Raw genomic sequence first — 17804 nt, 5'->3', positions numbered from 1 at the left:
TTGGGTTTATCCTGTATGGGACCCTCTGTGCTTCCTGGACTTGGGTGACTATTTCCTTTCCCATGTTAGGGAAGTTTTCGACTATAATCTCTTCAAATATTTTCTCTGGTCCTTTCTCTCTCTCTTCTCCTTCTGGGACCCCTATAATGCGAATGTTGTTGCGTTTAACATTGTCTCAGAAGTCTCTTAGGCTGTCTCCATTTCTTTTCATTCTTTTTTCTTTATTCTGTTCCACAGCAGTGAATTCCACCATTCTGTCTTCCAGGTCACTTATCCGTTCTTCTGCCTCAGTGATTCTGCTATTGATTCCTTCTAGTGTATTTTTCATTTCAGTTGTTGTATTGTTCATTTCTGTTTGTTCTTTAATGCTTCTAGATCTTTGTTAAATGTTTCTTATATCTTCTAGATCTCTGCCTCCATTCTTTTTCCGAGGTCCTGGATCATCTTCACTATTTATTCTGAATTCTTTTTCTGGAAGGTTGCCTGTCTCCACTTCATTTAGTTGTTTTTCTGAGGTTTTATCTTGTTCCTTCATCTGGTCCATAGTCCTCTGCCTTTTCATCTTGTCTTTCTGTGAATGTGGTTTTTGTTCCACAGGCTGCGGGATTGTAGTTCTTGCTTCTGCTGTCTCCACTGTTCACACTTTTGGTGCTTGTCTTTCTAGATCTTTTTAAATAGTTTACATTGCTGAAATATTTCTGCGTGTGTGTGTGTGTGTGTGTGTGTGTGTAAGAGGGGATAGCTGGTATTTTTCACTTATCAACAAGCCCTCATAGTCTTTTCATGCTAGGGAATGTGTTTTGCTGAGGTTCAGAACCACACAGCATTTCTTCATGTGGTGACACCACATTCACTGTCCCTGGGTCTCCAGGATCGAGCATTTAGCGCAGTTTCCTTTCTTCCCCACTTGGGACTGCATTGCATGGCTTGTATCCTTATACATATCATGCACACTTCTCTCATTACCTCCTGAGTTTAAATACCAGTCCAGTTTCTGGGTCAGAGGGCATGGTCATTTTTAAGTTCTTGGTCCATGTTGCCTGCTGGACGGTTGGACTGTGTGTGAGGTCTTTGCCCAGTCCTTCCCAACTCTGCATTAAAAAATTTTTTCTATCGTGTTAGGTGAGAAGTGATGGTTTTAGTATGCAAAAGAAAAACTGATTTCTAAAGCCCTATCTTGTGATGAGTGGGATTGCCTGCCAGTCAGCCTCAACACTGAAAAGCACGACACGCTAGGGTGATCCCAGAGATGGCGGGTAGGATGACCACAGGCTCGGGGAATGCCGATGCCACGTGTGGTCAAGTAGGAGGTTCGTCGGGGTGCAGCGGCGGTCAGCGACGGGGGCTGCGGGGAAGGCCGTGTCTCGTACCTGGGGTGCAGTTGTGGGAGGGGACTGCTCTGCAGTAGGAAGGTGACCACGCAGCAGAATCAGGTCTGGGCAGGAGGGAACGCCGAGGCTCACGAGCCCTGTCAGGTAAGGCCGAGCCTGCCAGGACCATCCTCCTGGGGACTGGGGCCTGGTGTCCAGTCCTCTCCTCCTCTTGTTCTTGTAAGCGAAGCTGAGAATCAACCACGAAGGGGCTGTGACGTAAGTTTGTTCATGCAACTGCGAGCTGGCCTTTAAGAACCAGTCTGGAATAAGGGACCAAAGGTGGGGGTTCAGTTCCTGCTTTCAGTCCTGGCAGGTCGAGCAGGACTGGTGTCCCCCCTCCACGTCCTGAGACACAGGGAGTCTGATGTTACAGGTCCCAGGCCCGAGCAGGAGGCACAACAGGTCACACTGCACTGTGACCTCGCCGAGCCCCAGCTTCTGGCTGTGCCCACCACGTTGCCCACCCGCCTCGGACTCGCCTGTCAGGACCAGTGCTGCCTGCCCAGTGGCTGGAGCAGGTCTTTCCAGTCTCCCCAGCCCCACAGCATCTGTTTTGAGAGTCTCCATTCAGGTTATTTAGCAAGTAGTCATAAATTCAAATTCAGAGGCACGTTTGGTTAATCCCAGTCACGCAGGCGAGCAGTCCGTACAAGCAGTGCCACGTGTGACGCTGAGTCCCAGGCTGCTTGCTGCCCCCAGACCCCAGCCCTGCCTTGAGGCCTCCTCCTTGGGCCTCACAGGCTTGAGCAGAGGTGGGCAGGTCACAGCATCCTCTAGGAGCCTGGTGCTGGTGGCCACACGTCCACCGTGTGCCTGGGATGCCCCTCCTCCCCTGCTGCCTGGGTGGCTATGGTCTCTAGGTCCCTTTAGGTCTGTAAGGGGGGTGCCTCCCCAAACCCGGGTAGTCTGGTACTTGGGAAGCAGTGTGTGTGCTTGCCATCGGCTTTCGGTAGAAAGTTGGGGTCGGAAGAGAGGCGTGAGGCTGACAGAAGTGCTTGGCTAGGGTCATTACTGTAGGCACTGGGCGGGGGGAGCGCATCACGTCCGTGACAGGGGCCGGCTCAGCGCAGGGTGCACGGACCTGCACGTCACGCAGCTGCTTGCTCTGTCTGTGACTGGCTCACCCCTTGGAGCCTCTGGCTCTTCATCTGTGAAAGGAGGACCCTGACGCCGAAGCGTTGCTGGGAAAGTGAGGAGTTGGCAGTGGGTCCCCAGCCAGCCTTAGTTTCTGCTCCCTTCCCCTGAGGCTGAGGGAAGTGGCCACTTCCTTTGGAATAAGGGTGTCCCATTCCTTTTTTTTTGGGGGGGGGCGCCTTCAGGGATGTCTGTGAGAGCATCTAAGTGACAGATCGCCTGGTTTTGAGGCATTGTGACGGTGTTCTCTCCCGGCCCAGGGAGGGTGGCAGGATGATTAACTCCATCCGGATGCTGCCTTTTGTCTTCAAGAAAGCTTCTGGTAAAAGCAGACAAGCACTGTTGCGGTCTGTCCCCTTCAGCCCTCTAGGGCCCTCAGCTTTCCCAGCTGGACACCGAGGGAGTGACCCGCACTGAGCCCTCCTCTCTCTGCAGGTGGCCATGAACATCCTCAACAGCGGCCGGTTCAGCATGGGCAGTGCCGTGGCCGGGATGCTCAAGAAACTGATCGGTACGTAAGTCAGGGACAGCAGCCCTTTGTGACAGACTTGCCCCTGGTGCCCTTGCCTTTTCCAGCCCAGGGGCTCTGCCATGTCCCTGGGTGGGCGGGCCAGCGCTGAGCCAGGCCACTGACAGCCAGTCCTGTCCAAGTCTAGGATCAGGGCTTCAATTTAGACTGAAGGGTGCACTGAGACTGCCCCTGAAGGGCTAGTGTTGAGGTTTCAACACACACAGGATGGGGGAGGCGGGGGGCCTTCTGGTGGAGGTAGAGAGGGGTGGCTGCTCTGCCCGCTGAGAACAGGGCTGCTGAGCGAACACCTGAATGTGAGCTGGTCACCAAAAAGCGTGAGTACTGGTTCTCTGTGGATGACTGCGCAGTGGGTGAGCCGCGGGGTCAGGTTGGGGACCGTGGTCCCTCAGCCTTTGGATTGTCCCTTTCTTCTGTTATGATCACTGAACCCTAGACTTCCCTTTGCCAGTGAAGTTAAAACAGCCTGATAGGGGTTTTGGGGGGCACGGAATGTCACTGCCATCTTTGCTTTGTGGGAGGGACCACAGGGACACACAGGGCCCTGGCTGTAGCGCGGGCGTACCCGGGGCTGGCTCCCCACTGGGTGCTCAGGAAGCTGCTCGGACTTGAGGGCAGAGTTCGTTTATAGACGAAGGGACGGATGCTCAGAGTGAGGGAGTGATTTGCCTGAGACCACACCCCCCCATCAGACTGCAAGCTCAGGGCTCGTCTCCCTCTGCTAAGCTTCCCCCAAGGCCTTGAGCCCATCTGGACTCTGCTTCCTTGTCTGGAAAACTCCTCAGTGCAAGGGCTTCGCTCTCGTGGTCAATCTGTCCCCAAAGGATGTAGAGCCCCTGAGATCGCAAGGCCCAGAAATGGGGGAATGTGGGAGTCTGTCTACCCTGCGAGCCCGCCGTGAGGGTGGGTTACGCGTGGATGTCCGTGGGGAGTGTTGGGAGAGCACTGGCTGCAGGGAGGGGGGCCGCCGTGGGCACGTGGGCGCCTGCAGGGCTGGTGCGGAAGCCACGGGCCACCCTCCTGCAGCCAGATGGACATGTGTACCGGGTGTGGGCCTGCTTCTCTGTGCAGGGCGTCCCGTGGCCTTCGCCCTGTCTCTGAGGTCAGTAGTGTTGATGAGGGTGGGGAGGCCACGTGGCCCAGGCTTGGCTGGTAAGAGTGAGAGTTGGGTCCAGACGTGTCTGACTGGCCCCTGGTCCTGCTCCGTCCCCCACCCTGGGTGCCACTCAGAGAGGACAGGCGCTCCTGAACCCGGAGGTGTTGGAAGGCAGGGCTCTCACTTTCAGGGTGTTGGTCTCAGCAGACCCGCTTCTCGTAGGTCCTGCCTGTTTGAAGGGTGGTGACGGTAGACTGGGGAAATCACAGGACAGCCGGCAAGTTGTCCTTTGCTAACCCTGCTCCTCCTCAGAAATGACCGCTGAGTACGCCTGCACAAGGAAACAGTTCAACAGGAACCTCAGCGAGTTTGGACTGATTCAGGTACGGAGGGTCGAGAGCACCGCACGGGCTGGCTCTACCTGGTGCGCATTGAAAGCGTGCTTTGGGGTCTGTACTGCCGGCTCCTAGGCGGTGATGCGGGGAGATGAGCACATGGCCCCTTTTACGAGTGCCAGGCCTCGGTGCTCTCGGGCACTGGGCTTGGGCTGCTTGGCAGGTTTGGGTCTCAGTACAGGCAGATTCTCTCTTGATTGTGTATTTTCCTGAACGCTCCAGGAGAAGTTTGCCCTGATGGCTCAGAAGGCGTACGTGATGGAAAGCATGGCCTACCTCACGGCAGGGATGCTGGACCAGCCGGGCCTCCCAGACTGCTCCATTGAGGCCGCCATGGTGAAGGTAACCCCGCACACAGCGCGCCTGCCATCTTCCTCCTTAGTTGGTCACTGCTGAGGTATTTACAAGGTACCTGCCATGCCAGGCACCCCTGGGATGCAGCCGGGGAGAGCAGAGTAGCGTAGGAGCGGCAGCACAGGACAGGGGCCAGCTTACGAGAGGCCATTGGCTCCCAGCATGCTTTGTGCCAGGTTGTCACCAGCTGATGGTGATCATAGCAGAAGAAGAGAATACAGCCTGTGTATTGTAACTTCCTGTCTTCCTAACAAAGCAGCTGGGCTTCCTTGGGAAGGACTGTGTTGTCCTGAGTCTGTGGTCTTCCTGCATGTTGGTATCAAAACTTCCTTTTATGAAATATCTAGTTGAGGTAAATAGCACAGAGTTCCCTGTGCCTCTGTCTTGTTCTGGGGACGGGGGTCATGTTTTGGCCACCAGCGAGACGTGACAGGGCTCCTACCTGGGTCGTCTCCTCCCAAAGCCCAGTTTGCGTGGAGCCTCCCACCCCGTCCGCAGCCACCCGGCCCCGAGGCAGAGGGTCCTCCTCCTGAGGGAGCTTCGGTGCTGACGGCCCCGTGCTGACCTCGCCCCGGGTCCGCGGCAGGTGTTCAGCTCCGAGGCCGCCTGGCAGTGCGTGAGCGAGGCGCTGCAGGTCCTCGGGGGCTCGGGCTACATGAGGGACTATCCGTACGAGCGCATGCTCCGCGACAGTCGCATCCTGCTCATCTTCGAGGTGAGTGCGCCGCCCGCCGAGCTCTCGGCCCCACTCCGCTCTGCTCTGGACCCCAGAGCCTCATGGTCCTGGCGCCAGGCCGCGGAGCCCAGGCTGGCTGGCGCGTGCTCTTGCTCGACCGCCCGCAGGTCTCTGCCTGGGAGGCCGGGGTGCAGCCTGCAGTGCCCATTCCAGGTGATGAGACAGCTGGCAGGGGCACCCCGAGGGCATTCCCCGGTGACTCTGGTGTTGGGGGTTCACGTTGGGGGTTCGCAGGCTGGGAGCAGGGAGGAAAGGGCATTGGGACCCCAGAGTTGCCTTTGGGGCGCTACTGGTCTGGTCGTGCAGCCTGGCTGAGAGAGGACGACTCCAGAACACCAGTGTGGTGAGGGGCTGGGGTCTCAGGAAGCACCACACTTGGCCTTGGGGGCAGAGAGGGCAGGGGAGTGGAGTGTACCAGGTCCTGACGGGACCTTACCTGCTGGCACCAGGTAAAGGGAGGGAGAGCGGCCAGTCCTGCTCGGCGGGGCTGGGGTATTGGTGGGGCTGGGCGGGAGGGCCGGAGAGTAGCCAGCCCTGAAGCCCATTTGGATCTGACTGGGAGGGCCGAGAAGCGGTAACGAAGTTTGGAGCAGAGAATGGCTTGCTTGCGTTCGCGTCCCTGGAAATGCCCCAAGCCTGCCCAGGGCGTAGGTTGCAGCGGTGCGGCCAGCGGCCGTGGAGGGAGGCTGGGCAGGACTTCAGGCCGGACACAGGTGTGTGGAGGCAGAGCCTTGGACCAGTGCGAGGCTGGGCGCCCGGGGGGCCGCCCCTCCAGGGGGAAGACCGCATTGGCTGCTGGTGTTCCGTGTCCTCTCCCTTAGTGGACAGACAGGGCGTGGCCAGCCCGAGGCCCCGGGGGCAGGTCCCACGGCACGACCCTGCTGCCCCAGGCCTGCCTCTCCCAAGGCCCCTCCCCTTGGCCCGGGCGAGTGCGGTCCTCCGTGGCTGGTGGGGTGGTCAGCACGGGTTCAGGGGCTCTGAGGGGCGCAGGGCCCTCAGCGTGAAGCCGAGACTCTGCCCCGGACGGGCCTGGGTCAGCCTGGATGCTCCCTGCCGCCACTTCCGCTCCCACGGAGTCTCCGTCCGTGGCGCGCCCTGGCGGTGTGCCTCAGCCTCTGACTCTCAGCACCACTGTGCACGACGGGCACAAGCCCCCTGGTCTGCGTCCCCAAGGTCACGTGGCTCACGGTGGGGGTGGTGCCCGGGGGCGGCAGCAGGTAAGAGGTAGCCCCCGGGGTGTTGGCACCTGGCACTGCAGTGCGGCCGGCTGCTCCCAGCTGCTTCCCGAGGAGCCTGGCCTGGCCTGGCCTGAGCTAGTAGTGGGTCCACTGAGGACTTGTGTCCTGGGTATTAGTGTCCTTCACTTCTTTTAAGGGGGCTGTTTCTCCGCTTAAAAGGAGGAAAATCGGAAGCTTGGGAAAAGGAATGACTCATGTACAGTTGGTCACGGGATGGGGTAGGTCCCACAGGGAGGCTGCTGGTCAGCCCCAACTTCTCCCGGAGAAGCAGTAGCCTGCATGTTGCCCTGGCCCCCGGTCACAGCCCTGCTCCCAGCTGCTTCCAAAGAGGGAGCAGGAAGCAGCATGGCCTAGCCAGTCACACATGCGGCACTGCTAGGGCTGCCCTGATGTGGGCAGTCTTTGACCTGGATAATGTTGGCCACAGGGAACCAACGAGATTCTCCGGATGTACATCGCCCTGACAGGCCTGCAACATGCTGGCCGCATCCTGACTGCAAGGGTCAAGTAGGTACCCCGTCCACCGTCTGCCCCTCGGGTCCACCCTGCCCAGCAGAGGCCTGTCCCAGGGCAGCCAGTGAAGGACACTGCGTCATCCGTGGACCAGGCGTGCAGCCTTGCAGGGCTCAGTTGACTCACAGGCTGGCTGGAGGGCGGGGCCAGCTGCCTGGGAAGCCGCCAGGGCTGTGCCCTTCTCCCCTGCAGCTCCCGTCTAGAACCGGGGTAGGGAGAGGTGATCCGTGAGTAGGTGCCAGCTCCAAGGCCAACACAAGACTAGTTTCCTCTCCTGACCCCCATCCTGGGGCCAGAACAGTGAGTAGTCCCTGCCGGCAAATGACGGAAGCAGGTGTGACCCGGGTGTCCCCTCCGGCTGAGAGGAGATGGCTGCTCCCTGACGGACTGGCCAGATCCTGGGTTGGCCCCGCTGGCTTTGCATAGGAGCTTTTGCCTGGGTTCCCTAGAGCTGCTGGCACAGAGGCGGGGCCTCAGCTTACAGGGCCTTGGCTCTCTGCAGGCAGCTTAAACAGGGCAATGTGGCCACCATCATGGAGACTGTTGGCCAGAGAATTCGGGACTCCCTGGGCCGAACTGTGGACCTTGGGCTGACAGGGAAGCTCGGAGCTGTGCACCCCAGCATGGCGGTGAGTGGGTCCAGCCAGGGGTATCCCCTTCCCAGAGGGGGCGTGGCTGGGGGCGCTGGGGAGGACCAGGCAGTCCAAGGGTCACCAGATGCCTTCTCCACCCTGTCACGGTGGAGAACAGCCAAGCCTGGCAGCAGGGCCTGGGCACCACGGGAGGGCGGTGCTGAGCGGGATCCTCCCCCCGGCCCCCCAGGACAGTGCCCACAAGCTCGAGCAGAATGTGCACTACTTCAGCCGCACTGTGGAGACCCTGCTGCTTCGCTTTGGCAAGGTACCCGGGGGCAGGGAGGCGGGCCAGCATCTGTGGGATGACATTTTGCCAAGTGTCTGCCTTGGGGATCAGGCCTAGAAATCTTGGTCACCATGGGGGGCTGGGGAAGCAGGGCTGGCTGTGGCTGCCTGCCCTGGGGACCACTCAGCTAGCTAGGGAGCCCCTGCTGGGTGGGCACCTTCTAGGTGACCAGAGGCTCCCTGGAGCCGGGAGGGGCAGCCCCACCTGGACCTTTACTCTTAGGACCTGATCTGTGTCTCTTGCATCCAAAGGTGATAATAAGCGCTGGCCGGTGGTCTCAGCCAGGCTTCTGGGACATGATCTTGTCTTGACTCCTGCCCAGATCTGGACAGAGCTAAGGGAAAACCCGAAGGGAAGGCAGTGTCAGCCCTGCTCCCCCAGGGCACAGAGCGAGGCTCAGAGATGAACAGAGGTGGGCCTGGGAGAGCGTGTTGCAGTTGTGTCCAGGTGGCAAGTCTCCACCCTGCCCTCTGTTCCCAGACCATCGTGGAGGAGCAGTTGGTCTTGAAGCGAGTGGCCAACATCCTCATCAACCTGTACGGGATGACGGCCGTGCTGTCGCGGGCCAGCCGCTCTATCCGCGTGGGGCTCCAGAACCACGACCACGAGGTGGGCCCGCCCCTCCCGCCCGCACAGGCAGCCTCCCTGCAGGGGTCATCCTGCTGCACTTTAATGAGGCTGGGTAGTGGGAAGGGGAGGGGCTGGGCGCATCCAGGGCTGTGTCCCGGGGATCGGGGGTGAGCACGGGGTCCATGCCAGCTGACCAGAGGTGGGTGGGGTTGCCAGGTTGTGTCCGTGGCCATAGCTGGTGCTCTCAGCTCCCGTGGGCGGGTCTGTGCTGTTCAGGACACAGGGCCACTGCCTTCCACCCTCCTGCCTGGGGGTGGGGAGGGGGAGTGAGTGTCAGAATCCGAGACCCAGCGCCCTCACCCCGTCTGCTAGCAGGGTGGGTGCAGTCTGAGCACCTGCTGTGTGCATACCCTCAGTCTTGACGTGCACCGTGGCTGCGGGGACTGAGACGTTCTCCTGCCAAGGAGGAAACTGAGGCTCAGAGGGGTTGAGTCACTTGCCCTGGGGACAGGGCTGCCATGGCTTCTGAGCCACGCCACCTGACCCTGGTCAAGCTGCCCACTTTGGCTGACAGACTGAGTTCTTTCAGAGGTCAGGCTCCAGGCAGGGGCGGCCCTAAGGCCCAGACATCCCAGGGTCCTCAGCAGTCATCCTCTCTGACTCTGACTTGGGTTCCGGCAGGTTCTGTTGGCCAGCATCTTCTGCACGGAAGCTTACTACCAGAATCTCTTCACTCTGTCTCAGCTGGACAAGTGTAAGTGGGCGGCTCAGGTTGGGGGAGAATGGGGGGTGGGACCTGATGCCAGGCGACCTGACGGAGGCCTGCCAGCAGGAGCACACAGAGCCAGCGAGGCGAGAGCCTCTTGGGGGGACCCCTGTACCCAGCTGACCTGCGGAGGGAGGAGCGCGGGACTCCATGCAACTCTGAGCACTGGCGCCCCACACCCACCGTGCTGACGCGGCTGTCACCGCATGCGGTGGGGATGACGAAATGGCTTCTCTTCCAGCAGGTGGGGTCGCCAGGAGGCAGCCCAGAATCACTTCCTGGGGACGGGCTGCCACCTTCAGGGCTCCTTCACACCGGAGGGCTGACTTCGTGATAACAAGAATTGCTGGAACATTTTTTTCCAAAGATCACCTACTCTTCCTCTTTCCCTCCCAGATTCTCCAGAAAATCTCGATGAACTGATCAAGAAAGTGTCCCAGCAGGTCCTAGAGAAGCGAGCCTACGTCTGTGCCCACCCTCTGGACTGGACATCCTGAAGCAGGGGGACAGCGTCCCTGCTGCTTTCCACTCGACACACGCCTTCCAGAAGGTAGAGAACTTGCTTTATTACAAGTTGGCCATGTCTCCCAGTTCTCTGACAGACAATTTCTCCAGGCCCCTGTGGGCACTGCTGCCTGACACGATCCCGGGCTCTGAGCGGACGCGGGGAGAGTGCGGAGCTGCTGAGACTCGCCTGACCGGGAGGCTTCGGGGTGGAAGCTTGTCTGGGGTGGTAGGGACGGGTCGCAGCAGGGTGGCCATTCCTGCCAGACCACACGTTCTCCAAGAAACAGCTTGAAAACCGCGTATGTGTCATTCTTTAAGCTAGGAGCCAAAGGCACTTACTTAAAACAGGAACCGTTTAACAGAAGAGGACAGTTTGCGTTTCCCCTTCTAGTGTCTTCTGCACTGGTCACGTGTTTCCGCAGAGCCACCCTCTGGTGGTGGCTTCCAGGGCCCTTTGTCCTCGTGTGAGAGAGGAGCAGGGGGGCAGGTTCCCCGGGCCACAGTGCCGGGTGGGTTTTGGTCCTTCGCAGGTAAGGTTGCTGCTGTCTGACAGCAGGAGCTGCTCCCAGCTGGCACTTGACAAGGACAAGCAGCTTCTTCCGGCGGCGCAAACGGGCCTCTACACCCTATCCTGGTGTGCTTACCTGGCAGGCTTCCTGCTCTGCGCGGCTCCTGGTGGTCTGTCCATCACAGGCATTGCCTTGAGGCGGCCAGGCTTTGCTCCTGCGAGGAGGAGGCGTCATCCACCTGGGAGCTGGGCTGGCTCAGGGGGCGGGGCTAGGCCTGCCACCGGCGTGGTGACAGCTCATCTTCCCGATGACAGCCCAGCTTCTTTGCTGGCGTGGATGGAGAGGTCATGGCTTCTCACCTGGTGCCAGGACAGCAGTCTGCTTGGAGTCCTCAGGAGGGGGGAGGCCTGTCTGCAGCAGGTTCTCTTTGCCCCCTGCTGTGGGGAGCTGTTCTCACCCATGTGTCTTCAGCCGTGTGCCCTGGGAACTGGGGCTGGGAAGAGCTGGAGCAGCGAGCCTGGTGTCCCTGGGCTGGACCACAGCACTGACCCTGAGCCTGGGACCCTGCCTGCAGCCCCAGAGCCTGGGGCCTCTACTGAAGGGAGGTGGCACAGTCCACAGGAGGGGAGAGGCCAGTTTCAGCAGCTTGTCACCACGTCCTCCGGTTTCACGGAGCTGTTACCAGCGGCCCTTAGGAGTCAGGGAGGGAAAGCGCTCCACCATTTATCCAGCCTAGCTTTCTGGGCAAGGGGTCTGTGGCCACATCAAGTCACCTCTCTTTCTCCCTGAAGATTCTGGTTCTGTTAATTCACAGATTCCGTTCTCTACCTATAAATGATTTCTGGTCCCTCTTCACAAACGGGATGAAGAGGACTTGGAGGGGTTGGTGTGGCCAGGCTCCCACCCTCCCCCACGGATGACAACTGGCCGTGTCTGGGAGCTGGAAGGGCCCAGCAGCGCCCAGAGCCGCCCGAGGCTGGTCATGGGTAACACAGTGTGAAGCCTGAAAGCCCTTAGCCCTACCTTCCAACGCCTCCCTTTCATAGAAACCAAGCCCAGAGCAGTGGCAGGACCTGCCCCCCGTCACACAGCAAGTGACGAATCCAGCTGGAACCAGAAGTTCCAGCCCAGCCTGCGCTCTGACACCAGGCCCCCGCCGAATCCTGATTTCCCAGCCCCGGAGTGTGGCTGCTAAAACACAGCCACTGAACAGGGGCCGCCCACGGTTACCTGTCCCGGGCTTCGGCGCGGGAGGGGGCGGCAGCTCCAAGAACGGCGGCGGCCGCGTGTACAGATCGAAGTCCTGGTGGCGCCGGTCCCAGCCCCAGCTTTCTCGGTGCAGCACTGGCTCCAGCACGTTAGCAAACAGTGCTCTCTCCCTCCACTCCTACATCGCGGGGCCGCAGGTCAGGGGGAGGCCCCTGCAGACGCCCACCAGAGACCCACTCCCGCCACCCACCTCTGTGACGGCGCCGAGGGGTGGCAGCCCCAGGTGATGTGTCCTGCCCGTGCTGTGAAGACCGGTCACTTGGAACCCGTTGGGTGTGAGCCAGGCGTCGCGGGACTTCCTCTCGGCTTTTCTCTTCTCCTCCTCGGAATCCTGAGGCTCCACTGTGGCTGACAGGTAGCTCTGGGAGTACGTGAGTCTCTTCCTCGGCTCCTGGAAACATGAGCAGACGTAGATAGACGGGCTGACAGCGGACCTCGGTGGGGCTGACCGGCTGCCAGTCTTGGGGGCAGGATGCTGGCTCCTGGCGGTATGGGGTGCATGCTGGTTACCAGAGCCAGGTAGCAGACCAGTGAGGGCCACATCCCCGTCCCCTTAGACAGAGCCCTTTTCTGAAGCGGTCAGGGCTGGAAGGAAGCCTAAGCCCAGGCTTTCCTCACCGGGGTTAGGCTGCCTTTCCTAGGCAGCAATGAAGGGCCACTGAGAGCCAAGAACCTGCGGCCATTCACAGCCACGCCCACCTGGACAGGCGCTGGGGGCCTCTGGGCTCAACTGCGTGTCTAGAGGGTTCACGCCTCGGGTGGAGGTGCGTGGCTGGCTGCTCCCCTCCCTGTGCCGTAACTCACCTTGGCCATCTCTCGATACAGCTCCTTCTTTGCAAGCTCTGTAGAGTTCAGGGTCTGGATACTATAGTTATAGACAGCATCCTTGGCCGGGGCTGAGATCTTGATCACCTTCACAACAGACTTGGGAGACTTCTTGCTGACCTCGTAGGTCCCCGAGATGTTTTTCTGGAGAAAGAGACACCAGTCATTCCTCACAAGTGGCCCCCTCGCCAGCAACTGTCAGTGTGTATCCAGCCAGCTGATCTCTGGGACACGGCTGCACTGCAGGTATCTGTCCTGAGAGCATAAACAGACCCCTGCCAAAAGGACCATTGAGACAAGCCCTCACTGTCCACATTGAAATTCGAGGACCAAAAAAGTGGAACCCTCCTACATTTTCGTGGGAATGTACATTGGTAAAAGCCACCATAAAGTACACTATCGAAGTTCCTAACCAAGCTAAAAAGAGCCCGGCCCCAGGAGCAATCCTGGGCATATATCTGGAGAAACCCATAATTGGAAATGAACCAGGCACACCACGGTTATAGTTCCAACAGCCAGGACACAGAAACAACCAAAATGTCCACCGACAGATGACTGGATACAGACAATGTGGTACGTATATACAATGGACTATTTACTCAGCCATAAACAACAATGTAATAATCCTATTGGCAGCAACATGCATGGACCTGGGATGCTCATACAGTAAGTGGAGTGAGTCAGACAGAGGAAGATAAATAGCATGTATCACTTATACCTAGGACTGAACAACAGATGCACATGAACTCATTTACAAAACAGCAACACACTTACACACTTGGAAAACGAACGTAGGGCTACCAAAAAGGAAAAGTGGGGGCAAAGGATAAATTAGGAGGTCGGGCTTCATATACACACAAGCATATTTATTTATGTGTGTGTGTGTGTGTGTATATATATATATATATATATATATATATATATATATATTTGATGGATAATCAACATGGACCTCCTATAAAGCACAGGGAACTCTGTTCAACGTTCTGCAATAACCTATATGGGAAAAGAATTTGAAATAGAATAGATACATGAATATCAATAAGTGAATGAGGTTGCTGTATACCTGAAAACAAAACAACATTGTAAATCAACTATACTCCAACATACCATGAAAATAAACAAGAATAGCAAAGAAATGTCTGCCCTATTCCCCTCTGGCCTCAGGGACCTGTGCTGGTATCACATACCTGAAGCATGAGCAGACTTCAGTCCCAAGGCTGGACTGTGCTGGGGATGAGGGACCACAGGAGGGCGTGCTCCCAAATGGGGCCCCCCTTGCACCTGTCTTGTCCTTTCCCTGTGGGAGGGGACAACAATCTCCAGATCCACATTGGCCTTCCTACACCTAAATGTAACCGAGGGCACCCAAACAACAGTGGACCTTCTGGGCTAGAGGAGATTAGAGAAGTCACCTGCACATGTCCTGCAGGCGGGGGGCTTCCAGCTTCCCTACTGGGAGTCACCCTAGTGATGAAACACAGCACACACTCAGAGCCATTTTGCAGGGGTTGCCATTTGTCTCAGGAGACGGGTGAGGCTCAAGGGTGAAGAAGTAGTGACACACAAGCCCTTGAGACAGCTCTGGCACCTTCCCCTCTAATTCACAGCCCAGGAAGATGACTCTTCCTAAAGCTTTTGGTTGCTGAGGAAACAGAGGTGGGCACGAAGAAATCCTGCCGCCTTGTGGACATTTTCGATAACAACAACTTTGCAACCGGTGCTTCAGGACACCTAATATTCACAAAGCCTGTGGGGCTTTTAATGACACGTGTCCTCAAAAACGACCTGGGTTAGCTAACCGAAAAAAAATTCGAAACACAGACTTTCAAGACGCCAAATTTCAAAAGGGAATGTTTACTCACACTGTTTAAAAAAACAAACCCCGACCACTACAGGAACTGGAAAATCGCTGCTTATTCGAGAAATCCATATCAAAATTATAAAGCGGCATCATCTCGCAGCAGGCACTATGGCCAGCATCAGAAAGTCTACAAACAATCGATGGGGAAGGAGTGTGGAGAAAAGGGAACCTTCCCCCTCGGTGACTGGAACTGTATATTGGTAACTGCCACTAGAAAGCAGTGTATTCCTGTTCTTAGGAAACTAAAGAGAGAGTGACCCTATACATCTGCAGTCCCACTCCTGGGCGTTATTCGGGAAAATCCATAATTCTTAAAGACACAAGCACCCCAACGTTCATTGGGGCACTATTTACAAACTCCAGGACACAAAAACAAGTAGCCCAGCGAGTGCTGAATACATAGAGAGGAGGTCGTACGTGTTTACAACGGACTGTTACTCAGCCAGGAAAAGGAATGAAATAATGCCATCAGAAGCAACATGGATAGACCTGGGATGCCCAAACACTGAGTGAAGTCAGTCAGACAGAGGAGGATCCATAGCACATAATAACACTTACGGGAGGAATGGAAATATACATACAACTGAAGTAGTTCACTAAACAGAAACAGACTCTCCGACTTTCAGAATAAACATAGGGTTACCAAAAAGTAAGTGGGGTAGGAGATATAAGTTGTGCGGTTCACATGAACACATACACAGTAAAATACCTATACACATACATATAAAACACGCACACCACAAGGACTACTGTACAACACCAGGACCTCTGCTCAACATTGTGCAATAACGTATATGGAAAAGGAAGCCGAAAAACACTAGATATATTATATGTGTAGTTGAATCAGCTTGCTGTACACGTAAACCAAATCCCACTTTGGAAATCAACTCTAGGGCAACATACCATCAGAATTAAGTTGAAAAAGAAAGTAAAAGGAAAGCAATGGGTATGCTTTTCACCTCGGGCCTCAGTGATATGTGCCGGTGTCAAATCCCCGCAGTCTGAGCAGCCTGGGGTCCCAAGGGTGCACTGAGGTGGAGCGGAGAGACGTGAGGAGGGTGTGCCTGCAAATGCACCCCCTTAAAGCTGTAGTGTCTCTTCCTTTCTGGGGGGAACCAAAACTTCAGAATCTAGGGGGGCCTTTCTAGTGCTAAAAGGAATCCAAGTACACCCAAACCATGGGGGACCATCTAGGCTGCAGGAGATTCAAAAAGTGACCAAGCCTCCGTGGCTGCTAGTGGTGGGCTTCCCACATCCAGCCTCCTTGCCAGGTGTCACCCCACCTACACACTGTAGCATCCACGGGTCTAGCCAGAGTTCAGAACTTCAGGGGCGTCAAGCTTAACAGGAAAGAGATGCTGACACACAAGCCCTTCGGTGTTGCCTCTGGCACCTTCCCCTCTAATTCACAGCCCAGGTAGATGACTCTTCCTAAAGCTTTTGGTTGCTGAGGAAACAGAGGTGGGCACGAAGAAATGCTGCCGCCTTGTGGACATTTTCGGTAACAACAACTTTACAACCAGTGCTTCAGGGCACCTAATATTCACAAAGCCTGTGGGGCTTTTAATGACACGTGTCCTCAAAAACGACCTGGATTAGCTAACCGAAAAAAATTCGAAACACACAGACTTTCAAGAAGCCCAATTTCAAAAGGGAATGTTTACTCACACTGTTTAAAAAAACAAACCCCGACCACTACAGGAACTGGAAAATCGCTGCTTATTCGAGAAATCCATATCAAAATTGTAAAGCGGCATCATCTCGCAGCAGGCAGTATGGCCAGCATCAGAAAGTCTACAAACAATCGATGGGGAATGAGTGTGGAGAAAAGGGAACCTTCCCACTCGGTGATTGGAACTGTATATTGGTAACTGCCACTAGAAAGCAGTGTATTCCTGTTCTTAGGAAACTAAAGAGAGAGTGACCCTATACATCTGCAGTCCCACTCCTGGGCGTTATTCGGGAAAATCCATAATTCTTAAAGACACAAGCACCCCAACGTTCATTGGGGCACTATTTACAAACTCCAGGACACAAAAACAAGTAGCCCAGCGAGTGCTGAATACATAGAGAGGAGGTCGTACGTGTTTACAACGGACTGTTACTCAGCCAGGAAAAGGAATGAAATAATGCCATCAGAAGCAACATGGATAGACCTGGGATGCCCAAACACTGAGTGAAGTCAGTCAGACAGAGGAGGATCCATAGCATATAATATCATTTACAGGAGGAATGGAAACATACATACAACTGAAGTAGTTCACTAAACAGAAACAGACTCTCCGACTTTCAGAATAAACATAGGGTTACCAACAAGTAAGTGGGGTAGGAGATATAAGTTGTGCAGTTCACATGAACACATACACAGCAAAATACCTATACACATACATATAAAACACGCACACCACAAGGACTACTGTACAACACCAGGACCTCTGATCAACATTCTGCAATAACGTATATGGAAAAGGAAGCCGCAAAACACTAGATATATTATATGTGTAGTTGAATCAGCTTGCTGTACACCTAAACCAAACCCCACTTTGGAAATCAACTCTAGTGCAACATACCATCAGAATGAAGCTGAAAAAGAAAAGAAAAGGAAAGAAATGGGTATGCTTTTCGCCTCGGGCCTCGGTGATATGTGCCGGTGTCAAATTCCCGCAGTCTGAGCAGCCTGGGGTCCCAAGGGTGCAATGAGGTGGAGCGGAGAGACGTGAGGAGGGTGTGCCTGCAAATGCACCCCCTTAAAGCTGTAGTGTCTCTTCCTTTCTGGGGGAAACCAAAACTTCAGAATCTAGGGGGGCCTTTCTAGTGCTAAAAGGAATCCAAGTACACCCAAACCATGGGGGACCATCTACGCTGCAGGAGATTCAAAAAGTGACCGAGCCTCCGTGGCTGCTGCTGGTGGGCTTCCCACATCCAGCCTCGTTGCCAGGTGTCACCCCACCTACACACCGCAGCACCCACAGGCTTAGCCAGAGTTCGGAATTTCGGGGGCGTGAAGCTTAACAGGGAAGAGATACTGACACACAAGCCCTTCGGTGTTGCCTCTGGAACCTTCCCCTCTAATTCACAGACCAGGAAGATGAGCCTTCCCTAAAGCTTTTGGTTGCTGAGGAAACAGAGATGGGCACGAAGAAATGCTGCCGCCTTGTGGACATTTTCGGTAACAATAACTTTACAACCGGTGCTTCAGGGCACC

General features: G+C 56.1%; 2 protein-coding genes across 2 annotated transcripts in view; one reads left to right on the top strand and one right to left on the bottom strand.

Moving 5' to 3' along the window:
- Positions 1-10419, top strand: part of ACAD9 (acyl-CoA dehydrogenase family member 9) — a 69856-nt gene extending 59437 nt beyond the window's left edge. Inside the window, exons 9-18 of the mRNA XM_081245747.1 lie at positions 2943-3018; positions 4445-4515; positions 4750-4869; positions 5468-5596; positions 7283-7362; positions 7871-7997; positions 8191-8268; positions 8770-8898; positions 9541-9613; positions 10022-10419. Of these exons, the coding sequence (XP_081101873.1) occupies positions 2943-3018; positions 4445-4515; positions 4750-4869; positions 5468-5596; positions 7283-7362; positions 7871-7997; positions 8191-8268; positions 8770-8898; positions 9541-9613; positions 10022-10122 (984 nt within the window). The 3' untranslated portion in view covers positions 10123-10419. The remainder of the gene's footprint in view (positions 1-2942; positions 3019-4444; positions 4516-4749; positions 4870-5467; positions 5597-7282; positions 7363-7870; positions 7998-8190; positions 8269-8769; positions 8899-9540; positions 9614-10021) is intronic.
- A 399-nt stretch (positions 10420-10818) lies between these two features.
- CFAP92 (cilia and flagella associated protein 92 (putative)) overlaps positions 10819-17804 on the bottom strand; it is a 172239-nt gene continuing 165253 nt past the window's right edge. The window contains 3 exon segments of the mRNA XM_081246471.1: positions 10819-12028; positions 12032-12301; positions 12715-12879. Coding sequence (XP_081102597.1) covers positions 11450-12028; positions 12032-12301; positions 12715-12879 — 1014 coding nt within the window. The 3' untranslated portion in view covers positions 10819-11449.

The sequence above is a fragment of the Mesoplodon bidens genome, assembly GCF_964165515.1.
Source record: "Mesoplodon bidens genome assembly, chromosome: 10".
Taxonomy (NCBI): domain Eukaryota; kingdom Metazoa; phylum Chordata; class Mammalia; order Artiodactyla; family Ziphiidae; genus Mesoplodon; species Mesoplodon bidens.
The sequence above is the reverse complement of the archived record's forward strand: the minus strand, read 5'-3'. Positions and strand labels throughout refer to the sequence as shown.